The sequence below is a fragment of the Diabrotica virgifera genome, chromosome 5 (genome assembly GCF_917563875.1).
Source record: "Diabrotica virgifera virgifera chromosome 5, PGI_DIABVI_V3a".
Taxonomy (NCBI): domain Eukaryota; kingdom Metazoa; phylum Arthropoda; class Insecta; order Coleoptera; family Chrysomelidae; genus Diabrotica; species Diabrotica virgifera.
In genome coordinates, this window is record NC_065447.1 from 223,840,197 (window position 1) to 223,854,147 (window position 13,951).

Sequence of the window (13,951 nt, forward strand, 5' to 3'; positions counted from 1 at the left end):
GTTTCGTGTTCCAATGCAATAGCAAGTGCTTCATCTAAAACTTTCGGTCTTGCTAGTCGTAAAGCTTTCTGTAGTTCATTATCTTTCAGCCCATTGACGAAGGTATCTACTGCAATTTCTTCTAAAACGCTGTCTGGCACCTCTGGATAAGCCAACCGCACCACACGAGCCACATCTGCTTCAAATTCTTGCAGATTCTCACTTGCTCGTTGACTTCTACTTCGCAGTTGTGCTTTGTATACTTGTTGTAGATGGGCATCTCCATAGCGTTTTTCTAGACGAGTGAACAAGGTCTGGTAACAATTTTCTTGACCCTTGGGAATTGACCTTAATATATCTGCAGCATCACCTCGTAAAGCAGCAGTCAAGGAAACAGCCTTTTCTTGTTCGGTCCAATGATTGGCGGTCGCAATAGCTTCAAACTGTCTAAGATATATGGACCAAGAGGACTTTCCATCAAATGGTGGTAATTTGAATCTCATATTATGCGACGTTTCGTCTCTCGGTAGTTCATCTTTCACTAAAGGATCTAACGTTGCTGCATTAACTGATGGTTGTACTTTTGTATCGGTTATCCTGCTCTCTAGCTGTTTGATCTTTTCTTCTACGGTCTCTACACTTTTCTGCATCTTATCGAATGTTCTAGAAACTTCTTCAAATTTCTCATTGTTCTGTTTACAAACTTCTTCTAGTTTTTCGTTGTTTTGCCTACAGACCTCTTTAATTATTTGAGAAGTCTCATCGAATCTTTTAGCAACATTTTCGAATTTCTCGTCGCTTTTTCTACTAACTTCTTCAAGTTTCTCGTCGCTTCTTCTACTAACTTCTTCAAGTTTCTCGTCGCTTCTTCTAGAAGTTTCATCGATCTTTTGAGAAACACTTTCAAATTTCTCGTTGTTCTGTCTACTAACTTCTTCAAGTTTCTCGTCGCTTCTTCTAGAAGTTTCATCGATCGTTTCAGAAACAGTTTTTAATTTCGATAAGATTACTTGTTCTGCTGACTGGAAGTGGAACGTCTTTGGGTCTTCTCCGTTCTTCGTGAGGACATCCTCGAGTCGTGCTTGTAGGACTATCTTGAGCCCACTGCTGTCCAGATCCCGTTCCTCGAGCTGTTCACGGAGCTGTTTTACTGTAAGTTCTTGTAGCAACATCTTTGGTCGGCACACACGTACTTTCCAAAATGTCTTTTAACAGTCTTTCCGAATACCGAACAATCAACGCACTTTAACTATTCCCGACGAATAAAGTCCAAAAGTATTTTAAAGTCTTTCCGAATACCGAACAATTAACGCACTCCGGTTGTTCCCGACGAATAAAGTTCAAAAGTCTTTTAAAGTCTCTCTGTAATTCACTTATTTATATCGCACTAAGTTAACCGAACACCGACACCAACTGTAGCGTGATTAGTGTAATTACTTCTAATTACAATAAAACTAGCGGTTCATAATTTATATACGACTTTATTTATATAAGTTACAGACGAATTTATCTTATACACTAAACTTATTCACAAAATATGCCCGTATTTATACCCAGTTGTTATTCTGGAACAATCGACTCCCATCTCGAGCTATCGGCTTGTTCCGCCTACGTGACGTACCTTCCAGAATTCTCCGGCGAGGCCTAGCACATCCGATTACGTCATTCTCGAGGTGTTTACTGTTATACGGGGATCGGCCAAGATTTCTCTTCCGCTACAGTATTATAAGTGTATGCTTTTTCTCATGAGGATCTTTCAGTGCGTCAGTTTTTTGATTTCTTTCTAACGCATTAAATTGTATGTGACAGAAAAAGACGCAATGTCGGTGATTACATTTCGTCGGTGATATTTATAACATTTATTCTAGTTGTCAATAGATGGCGCTATATTTGAACATAAATAATTTGCGAATTATATAATATATCTACGAATATAATCTGAACAATTTAAAAGACTATACAAATCAAAGAAAATACCATTTTATAAATGCAATAAACACAATTGATTTGTTTTTATGTCAAATTTACAAACAAAACTTGACAACTGTCAGATTTAACTAAAATGTCATGTCACTAAAATGTATATTATCACGGACTTACCTTTTTTTCTATCATTTGTGACGCACTGAAAAATTCTCATGAAAAGAAGCATATTTTTGCATTATACGCCAGTCAATGGGAGCTAGAATAGGATATTACCTCCGAATTCTATCCTACTGCATGGATTTTAATGAAATTTTGGGCCTAGCCTCTACTTATCTCCTAATTCAAAGTCTACCCTATGCCGTTGTGTGCTTTTATCTTGGGGGTGGTTCCCACCCCTTCTTAGGGGTGGCAAAATTTTTGGTTAAAATTACCACGGAATTCGCTAGAGAACTTAATTCTAAACAAAAATTGTTCTATAATTTTTTTTGAAAACTCAATACTTTTTGAGATATTCATGGTTGAAAATTGGGCATTTTCATTGAAACATAATACCTTTTCGAACGGTTTTTTGCGAATACCTTAAAAGCTATGCATCTCACTAAAAAAACTATATTAAACATTTTTGTAGGTTATTAAAAAAACAAAGAGACACTTGCCTTCATAAATCTTCTAGTTATAATACAATATAGTTTGTTTTTTGGTACATTCTCAAATTGGTGTATTCAACTTGAAATAACAGAGAAACGGTCAACTTTCGGTGTATAATGCTACTAATACTTTTTGTAGTGCTTTAAAAGACATTTAAAATGAATTATACTAGAGATCCATTACATTAAAACTAAGCGAGATATGCTGCAAACAAAATTGATAACTAATGTATTTTAAGAAAAAATGGGAAGTAATTTTAACCCCCATCCACCAAAATGTAAATGCATCGTTTTCCTTCTACAATACCTTTTATTGTAGTGTTAGTTCTATGTTCAAAAAGTTGTACGGGTTTTAAATGAATGGTTTTTGAAAAAAAAAAAAGATCAAATTATAGAGCGCATTTTTAAATTTTCTTTAAAATCTTCCTTTTTCTCCATGTTACTTGAAAATGATAAAAGATAAAGTAATGAAAAATAAAAAGAAAATTTATATCTGAAAAGGCCTACATTTTTGTGTGGTATCTTTTTTTCGCATCTCTTATCTTTGTCGAGTTACATGGAGGAAAAGGATGATTTTTAAGAAAATTTAAAAATGCGCCCTATAATTTAATCTTTTTTTTTTTAAAAACCGTTCATTTTAATCCAGTCTAACTTTTTGAACATAGAAATAACACTATAATAAAAAGTATTGTAGAAGGAAAACGATGTATTTAAGTTCTGATGGATGAGGGGTTAAATATACTTCTCATTTCTTCTTAAAATACATTAGTCATCAACTTTTTTGCAAAATATCTCGCATATTTTGAATTTGATCGACAGTTAGTATTGCCCATTTTAAAGGTCTTTTCAAGCCCTATAAAAGTTATTGGTATCATTATGCACATAAAATTGACAGTTTCTCTGTTATTTTAAGTTGAATAAACCGATTTGAGCATGCAGCAAAAAACAAACTCTTCTTACCTACCATACCCCTCTTTGTATTTTAACTAGAAGATTTATGAAGAAACAAATCTCTTTATTTTTTTATAACCTACAGAAATATTTTATATTGTTTTTTTGTCAGATGCATAGTTTTTAAGGTATTCGCAAAAATCCGTCCGAAAAGGTGTAATTTTTCAATGAAAATGGCCAATTTTCAACCACGAATACATAACTCAAAAAGTATTGAGTTTTCAAAAAATAATTATAGAACAGTTTTTGCTTAAAATTAGGTTCTCTAGCCTTTTCCGTGACTATTTTAACCAAAACATTTTTCACCCCCAAGAAGGGGTGGGAACCACCCCCAAGATAAAAGCGCACATCGGCATAGGGTAGACTTTGTTTCTTGAGTTATTCCCTACTTACTGTGAAAATATCAAGTAAATCGATGTAGTAGGAAGGAATGCGGAGCCAAATACCCTCATTGACTGCCCTCTTAGTAGGCTATTGATTATGTACTATAGAAAGGAACTACAACGTTAACGGGGTTTTATTATTTCATATGGTCAATGGACATCTATATATGAAAAAATCGCGGAGTGCTACCATTTAAAGGGGTGCGTTTTTGAGAAATGGGTGAATTAGTCCCTGGGCACAGGTTACATAAGAGTGAGTTCTATGCACTTTTGGTACAAACACGTCTACATAAAAATTGTTCCTGGTTAAATTATCTATCTATAACTTTTTAAAATCAAAGGTACTTTTTTTTACAAAAATATGTTCAAAAGAAAAAGCACAAAGAAACCCAAAAGAAAGAAATTTTGGTTTTTGTCCCATAACTTTTGTCCACGGGGATATAGGTATAGACATTGCTTCACAGAAAAAAACTTACATATTTTCTCTTTAAAATGATGTTTGGTAGAGGTCATTAGGATTTACAGTTTTTAAAATATGATTTTTCAAAGTTCGCCACTCACAGCAATTTTGGGCAATTTTCCTTGTTATTTCGCAAATATTGTTCTGTAACTTTTTTCTACGTAACTTTACGTATATGCAATGGTACATGTAAGAGGAATAGAAATCAATTACCTTTAAAATGGTCTACAGTATAATGTTGTACGACTTCTTTTAAAGAGGTTATCTTTTTCAAGACTTTATACTTTTAACGAGTTTTATATTTTTTACGATTATTTTTTAAATTTCCCACTATAACTTTTTTTTCTATATGGTATATATTATATAATAAAAAAAACGCTTATTCTGTTTACTTTAAAATGGTGTACTATAAAAAATTCTAGGGTTTTTTTTTAATAAGATATGCTTTTTCAAATTGTAATAAGTACTTGCAACGATTTTTGATTTTAGGATTATTTTTTAAATTCCTCATTATAACTTTTTTATGTGATTGTGTGTTATGATTGAATCTTATTTTTTATAGGTAATACTTTGGATCCACATGACTCGGCAGGGCAAACTTCAAAATATGGATTAATTCCAATATTTACTGTCAAAGCTCCTGCACCACAAGCTTTGCTTGAAAAAATAGCATGTAAATGTACCAAAGGATGTACAAAAAACTGCGGTTGTAGGAAGATAGGAATAAGTTGTTCAATATTCTGCAAAGGGTGCATGTGCATGGGTACTAATTGTGGGAACTCTAAGATAACTGAGGTGTCAGAGGAAGATATTGAAGCTAATGCTAACGAAGAGATGGACTTTGATTATGAAAAATTTTTAAATGTCAACGTAATAATAATTTTAACTAAAGTGATGTTTTTTAAAACTAATGTTTATAAAATTTTTGGAAAAGAGATAATTTTAAATAATACAGGGAAGAAAATATCAAAGAATCACTCGGTTTCCATTATGTATTTAAATATAGATGATACACCATTTTAAAGAACAGAAAGTAAGCCCTCTTTGTTGCGCAATATATAGATAGTATATTCATGTACAAAAAAAATTATAATGAGAAATTTCAAAAACAATCGTAAAACAATGTAAAAAATAATATTTTTTTATATTAGGTATTATATAGTATATAATATATTATATAATAATTTTATTTTATTTTTATATTATATTATAAAAAAATCGTTAAAAGTAATAATATAATATAAATAAAATCTTGAAAAACCATAATCTCTTTAAAAAAAGTCGTACAACGTTATACAGTAGACCATTTTAAAGGTAATTGATTTCTATTCCTATTACGTGTACCATTGCATATACCTAAAGTTACGTAGAAAAAAGTTACAGAACAATATTTGCGAAATAACAAGGAAAATTGCCCAAAATTGCTGTGAGTGGCGAACTTTAAAAAATCATATTTCGAAAACTGTAAATTCTAATGACCTCTACAAAACATCATTTTAAAGAAAAAATATGTAAGTTTTTTTTCTGTGAAGCAATGTCTATACCTATATCCCCGTGGACAAAAGTTATGGGACAAGAAACAAAATTTCTTTCTTTTGGGTTTCTTTGTGCTTTTTCTTTTGAATATATTTTTGTAAAAAAAAGTATCTTTGACTTTAAAAAGTTATATTTAGATTGGAAATTTAACGAGGAACAATTTTTATGTAGACGTATTTGTACCAAAAGTGCATAGAACTCACCCTAATGTAACCTGTGCCCAGGGACTAATTCACCCATTTCTCAAAAACGCACCCCTTTAAATGGTAGCACTCCGCGGTTTTTTCATATATAGATGTCCATTGACCATATCAAATAATAAATTACCCGTTAACGTTGTAGTTCCTTTTAGCTATCTTATTTTGAATATAATCAATAGCCTATAGGTATTAATTGATTTTGTTATAATACATAATATTACAATTTTCTCAAATTATAATCAAACATTTTTAATCTAATATCTGATAACTCTACTCAACAAATTACATTTAATTTATAAAAACAACCCAACCTAAAATTTATGCTATTTTGTCAAAGTTTCTGTCTAACTAGTTAATGTCAGTTTATGCAATAATTGTTTGCACTTACTAAGTTTTTTATGTATTTTGACCCGTAGAACACGAATTTTTTGGGTAACAGTCGATCCGGATGTCGATAAGATTGTTAGAAACAAAGAACTTGAGGCATTACATAACGGCGATTTTTCGCTAAACAAAACATTTTTTTGTATTTTTTGAGTGATTCTCAGCAAAAAATGGTGTTACAAGCTTTTCGTAGGATGCATAGTTTTCGAGATAAACGCGGTTGAACTTTCAAAAAATCGAAAAAGGACAATTTTTGAACCCGAATAACTTTTGATTAAAAAATAAAATAGCAATTCCGATTACTGCATTTGAAAGTTCAAGTCAAATATTCTATCAGTTTTGATTATTTGCATTGCTAAAAATTAAGTTTTTATTTGTTAAACAAACCCATAAACACATAGTATTTCCCGTGCCCCATGCATGCGTTATAATGTACGTAATCTAATGTCTGTCCCACCTTGACTTTACAATACACGAACGTATGGCAATGCAATCCTTATGGGAATTTTTAGCGCGGCGATGCCGATTTTCTTCAAAAGAATTTTCAATCGAACATTACCGGGGTCCTACAAATGTAGGGCCCTAAAAATGTAAAATTAAAACTAACCCGTTACAGTCAATAGCATTGTAGTAAAACAATATTTTTCATTGTTTTTTGTAAGTGATAGTCATTTTCGAAAAGTAATCAGCAATAATTTTATAATCGATATGCGTAATAACTTTTTTTGGTTAAGAATGTTAGAATATCCAACATTAAAAGTGGATGTTGTTCTATGGTTGTTAATTTATGTATTGACAGTATAGACAGTTGTGAAGTAATGTCAAGAAAAATATAAAATAGATTGTCAGTTCACCTAAATTAAATTACAACAAAGAATCATAGAGTTTTATATAGGGCTTTTCATCGATTGTCATTTGTTTCGAGCTTCTGTCATGTGTCACATAATATTAATATATCTACGTCATACGTCTTTGGTTTGTATCATTGTATATACCAATAACGTAGGACGTAGATATATTAATATTATGTGACACATGACAGAAGCTCGAAACAAATGACTGTGAATGAAAAGCCCTATTAGCATAGAGAGAGTGTCATTCAGAGCGAAGTGACGACACCATCTTTTTTATTTGGATTAGTGCTGTTTCACTCTTACGCATAGTAAAGCTGCGACAGTTGTCCTCCCCTTCCGTACCTATACCCACACTTAATGTCATCTTAGTTTCTCGATACAATGTGTTAGAAAGAGATGCCGCAAACCAGTCCATGAGATCTTGTCGTCAGGAAGCGCGGAAGGTAGGCTCACTCTATGTTAATATATACCTCTATGCAAAGAATATCAAATAAACTTGTAATTATTACTGATAACATTGTATAGGGCTTTTCATTCACAGTCATTTGTTTCGAGCTTCTGTCATGTGTCACGTAATATTAATATATCTACGTCATACGTTATTGGTATATATCAATGATATAAACCAAAGACGTATGACGTAGATATACTATTATTATGTGACACATGACAGAAGCTCGAAACAAATGACAATCGATGAAAAGCCCTATTGAGTAACTGATTGCTTATTTGGAAAATTTGGATCCTAATTGCAGTTTTTTCTTATTATTAATGACTGATTTCCAACCTGAAATTAATGTCATTTTAATGTGTTTACACCCTTATTATTTAGTATAAATTTTAAAATTAAAATTAATTTTAGTTAGTTCATTTGATTCGTTGAAGTTCATTAATTGTTAGTTAATTCAGTTATTTTTCGAAAAAAAAAAATTTGGAACCCTTGACAGCCACAAAATGTCAATATTATTAATTCCTAAGTTATCCTATAAAAAAAGTATATTTGCTTAAAACCTGTTTCTGATAAAATTTGGCATCACTGTTAGTCATAAGAACCTGTACTGTAAAGTCAAGGTGGGACACACTATAGGTACATAGAAATTGTCTGTATGCGCGCCTAATCGTTCAATTTCAAATGAGAAATGCATTGAAAACATCATTCAATCACTATGTGTTTATAGCTTTGTTTAACAATAAAAAATTAATTTGTAGCAATGAGAGTAATCAAAACCGATAGAATTTGACTTGAACTTGCAAATGCGGCAAGCAGAATTGCTATTTTATTTTTCAATCAAAAGTTATTCGGGTTCAAAAATTGCAATTTTTCGATTTTTTGAAAGTGTAACCGCGTTTATGTTGAAAACTATGCATCCTACGAAAAAACTTTTAAATACATGTTTTGCTTAGAATGACCCAAAAAATACAAAAACATGTGTTTTGTTTTGCAAAAAATCGCTGTTATGTGATTCCTCAAGTTCTTTGTTTATATTGGATCTTATCAACATCCGGATCGACTGTTACCCAAAAAATTCGTGTTCTACGGGTCAAAATACATAGGTAAAACAAACTTGGTTAAGTCCATCTGAATTAAGGAGGCCGTTGTACCCCCACTGGCGACAGGACTAAGGGGTATTTTATGTAAAGAATCTCATGAAGAAAATATTAGTAAAACCGTTTATTAAATACCCGAATTCGGGTATTCAATCAACGGTAAACCAAATGAGGAATGAACCAAACAGAAACGATAAAATTAGTTTTTGAATTGGTTGTGGCTATTTTGTTAGGTACTATGGATTTTTGTTATTATTATGTAAAAAACATATTTTATAGTCTTCAACAATACTTACATTTGTCCACAATGGTAGAATTGACAAAGCCTAGAAGTATAACTACAAAACTTGTACCAAAAAAGTCTCGCATTTTTTAGAGATTCAGATGTAAAAATACAAACTTCCTTCTGTGGGGGTATTGAAAAAAATGTAGATCTCAAGTGATCACAATATAATATGTATCACAAAACCAGATAAGAATTTTTACATTTTTAAAGTACTCGTGTACTCGTTTTACCTTGTAATTTTTTTTGATGTTTTATTTCTTTTTTGATAATGTGCAAAAAAATTTTGGTATGATTAGTAGAAGGTTATATACATGTATAGAGATCAGTGGGTAATCATTCAGCGTAGATTATATAGGGTGTCCCAAAAGTAGCGAGACGATCCTTTGGAGTCATTCGATAGATTTTTGAAAAATATTGAACACTTATTTTTTAGTTTTTTGATCTAATCTACATTTCGCAAAATATTCGACAGTCCTGCTACTTTTGGAACACTCTGTATGATTCAAAGGGGTAATTTTACCTATTAAACTTTTCCACACTGTCTCCTTTAAGATTTTTTATGGATATAATACATCTTTGTTTTAATCCAAAAAATCGATCATCATCGTAGTCATTAACATCTTAACAGATGTGTTGTTCATCATTGAGTTTCAAGAGCTCGTATAGAGTCCGGGAACCAAAGCTTTTCACCTCGCAATTTTTACAGAATGAATCAATTTGCTTGAAAATTTGAGAATAAGTAGTGTATAGTCCATGGATGAAAATCTATATGATGCCGACAGGCGCTTTTACCATGGGGGTGATAAAAACATAAAAAAGTACTTTTCCTAGGGAGGAAAAGTACGACTTTGCTCCCTACAATGAGATCCGGAAAAGTATACTTTCGGTAGAGGTAGGTGGAAAAATTATTAATGTAAACATTGTTAAATCAAAATAACAATTTACTGTTTTTTACCATTCTGCAAAAAACAGGGTGCTTTATAAATAAACGTTAAAATGTATAGATACTTACGTAATAGAAAGTAGATATTGTACAGGGCGTCAATAAGTTATATTTCATGAATGAAATACCATGTCGTCACTTTTACTTTTATTTATTTATTTATTTATTTATTTATTTATTGAAATATACATCCACCAGGTATAAACCCATAAAGGTGTACATAAGAAAACTACATACATTGACTGAACACTTGTTGACAAAATATAAAATAAAATAAAGAATAACCAAAAATGTTTCTGTTGTGAATACACATACACAATAATAAACAAAGACCTTAATAAAGAAAAATAACATGGCATCAATTCGATAAGCTATTGCGTATTTCGCGTTTAAAGATGTTAAAACTAAGAAAAAAAATGTCCACAGATCTTAAGTTATTGACACTTCTGAACATACTTTTTATCGGACAATAGAAATTATGTTGCGAATTAGGCACCGAAATATGAAAAGTTACACCTGAACGTGACACAGCTCGTGGTACATTAAAGTCTACAAGCAAAACATCGCTATTAATTAGGCAATTGACAATTTTGAAGATGAATATTAGGCCGTTTATTTCACGCTGCTTACGCAGTGAATGGAATCCAAACTCAGAAAGGAGTAAATTTTAGCTATAGCCTCTAACCGGATATCTGTTATATTTTTTGAGGTAACAATATCTTAAGAATCTTTTTTGAACAGATTCAAGATTAGAGACAAGTTCTGCATGATTAGGATTCCATACCACGCTGCAGTAATTAAGTTTACTACTAACTAGTCCAAAATATAAACTACGCAAAGCTTCCACAGACGTTACATCTCTGCAGCTTCTAATAATATATCCTAAAGATTTGGTTGCTTTAGAGACCACGGTATTAATATGAGTTGAGAATGTTAATTTACTGTCAAATATAACACCAAGATCTTTAAACTCTGAGGTAGAAGACAGTAAAATGTTGTTGACCTTATAATCGAAATGTATGTTATTGATCTTTCGGGTATAGGACATTACTTTACATTTCTTTATATTTAAGGATAGTTGATTATCGAAACACCATTCATTAATGGCAGAGATATCCTGTTGAAGTTTAACGCAGTCGGAAATATGGTTAATTTTGCGAAATATTTTCATATCGTCCGCGTACAACAGTGTTTCAGAGTCTACGATGGAGCAGATATCATTAACAAAAAGGAGAAATAATAAGGGACCCAGATTTGACCCCTGAGGTACTCCAGACGTGGCAACAAAACGAAAAGATCGAAAGCCTTGATATTCTACGAACAAACTCCTATCAGTTAAATATGATTTCAGTAATATTTGAAAGTTATTGGAAATTCCAAACTGATCTAATTTTGTTAGCAATTTATTGTGTGAGACTCGGTCAAATGCTTTACTGAAATCAGTGTATATGACGTCCACCTGTTATCTTGAATCTAAAGCTGACGAAACATATTCTGTAAATATACAAAGATTTGTTGCCGTACTCCGAGCTTTCACAAAACCATGTTGACTGCTGGTAATCAAACAACGCACATGAGCATACAAGTAATCTGTCAAGATAATTTCGAACAATTTAGAGAATGCTGATATAAGAGCGATAGGTCGATAGTTAGATATATCAGAGTTTGAACCTGATTTAAAAATAGGACAAACTCTTGTATTTTTCCACGCAGCTGGAAATGTTGTTGTCTTAAGAATGAGGTTAAAAATTACAACAAGTGGTTCTATGAATGACTCGACGTGACATTTAAGTATCGAAACAGGAAAATTATCAGGACCGCAGGAAAATTTATTTTTTAATTTCTTTGCACCTTCTATAATATCGTTACTGGTAATTTTACCGATATTAAAGTAAGAACTTGGATTATAATTAAAATAAGATGTAACAGAAGGAGAGCTATTACTATCAGAAATATAAACACTCTTAAAGAAGTTTGCAAATGCGTTTACTATATCTTGACTCGTGGTAAACTTATCACTACCGTATTTCATCAGACCAGGTATCCGTGATTTATTATTTTTGGCATTAACAAAGTTCCAAAATTGTCTCGCATCTGACTTAAAAGAATTTTGGGATCTTTCAATAAATTTTTTATATTCTAGTTGTATTTCTAATTTAATAGCTCTCCTGAGATCTTTAGCTCGTTGGAGGTAAAAACAATATTTACTTCGTCTATACATTCTCAGATAATGATGTTTACGTTTAACTTTGGCGATTATTTCAGATGTAAACCATGCTGGATATTTTTGAGATCTAGTTGAACTAAGTGGAACACATTTATCTATAATTTCTTGGAGAGACAAACTAAACGAATCTACAGCAGAATCTACATCTGAAAAATGTTTTAAATGACTCCAGTCCATTTCGGTTAAAAGTTTATTAAATTTATTTACGTTATATTTTCTAAAATTAAGACGTTTCTGATTCGGAACAAAATATTCATCTTCTTTGACTTCATACGGAAAATAACAAGTTAAAGCAGGATGATGATAATCAATAGGAACTAAGGCATTGACTTCATGTGTAACTTCGCAACTAAAAACTGACGGTGTTACAATCAAATCTAATATCTTTCCATGTATATTTTTTATTTTGTTACATTGTACAGAATCTGTATAGTTTAATAGTTGAACAAATCTATTAATTAAAGGAGTTATTTGACTATTATTAACATAATATGCCGCAAGATCTGTTAAATTAAAATCTCCAATCAAAACGATCTCATGAGTTTCATGGAAAGTTTCAATGTAGTCAAAAAAATCAGAATACTCACTAAATGTCACGTTAGGTGGGATATAAACTGTTATAAAGAAGATTGGTTTGATATTGGTTTTGAAAACTTTAACACATAAAACATCAATTTTTTCTATAGGAAACACTACACTATGTTGTTCTGAATGACACACGTTATTATTTACAGCAAAAATCACTCCTCCTCCAAACTTGCCAAAACTTCGATCTTTACGATAAACTGTGTAGGTGTCTTCAGGAAATAGTTCACTACTGCGTACTCCATCCCGAAGCCAAGATTCTGTGATTGCAATAATGTGATATTGTGATATTAGGACATTTTGAAAAAATATAGTTGTTTTCGAATTTAGACCGCGACAGTTTTGATAGTATACAAAAAGGCTGTCATTATTTTTCGGTGATCCAGTGGATGATACTACAGGTTTTTTGAGACAATAAATGGTAGATTATTTTTGTATTTTATAATCAAATTTTTTTCACCTGCTGCCAAACGATCGCTAAGTTCCTTTTTGATTTTTGAAGTATACTCACGTTGCATAACAGTTTGATCTGACCTCATATATATATTCTTATAACAGTCTAATGATTTGAGTTTGGGATTTAGCTTTAAAAAATTAGTCACTTGATTACTATTCGGAAACGTAACTTTAATTGGACGACATTTATTTGAGTTGGCTGACGGTTGTAGACCTAAACGGGAAACATGTAAACCATTTAATTGCGGATTTCGATTCATTGATATAGCTGTAAACATATTTTCAATATAAGCTTGCAAATGAATTTCAGTTTCAGGAACACCAAATATTAAAATATTACTTTCTTTTCTTTTAATTTGGTTCAACTCTGTCGTTATTTTTATCATATCGAAGGAATCCCCTTTTTTGTTTAAGTCAATTAGGCTTGCCTTAATTGTCTGTATTTCGACTTCGTGGTCAGTTTTTATTTTTGTTACTAGCAGACCCGGCAGACTTCGTACTGCCTCAATAGATAAGAACAAACTTTTGTAAACAATAAACTTAAAATAAACAAAAGGAATTCGTAATTAATAAACAAAAAATGCTC

At 31.6% G+C, this 13,951-nt stretch overlaps 1 protein-coding gene across 1 annotated transcript in view; it reads right to left on the minus strand.

Annotated features, from left to right (window-relative positions):
* The window catches only part of LOC114336724 (uncharacterized), a 32,077-nt gene extending 18,326 nt beyond the window's left edge, over nt 1–13,751 (minus strand). Inside the window, exons 1-2 of the mRNA XM_050652177.1 lie at nt 13,370–13,751; nt 11,979–13,169 (exon numbers count right to left, since the gene is read on the minus strand). Coding sequence (XP_050508134.1) covers nt 11,979–13,169; nt 13,370–13,751 — 1,573 coding nt within the window. The remainder of the gene's footprint in view (nt 1–11,978; nt 13,170–13,369) is intronic.
* Nucleotides 13,752–13,951: the final 200 nt, after the last annotated feature.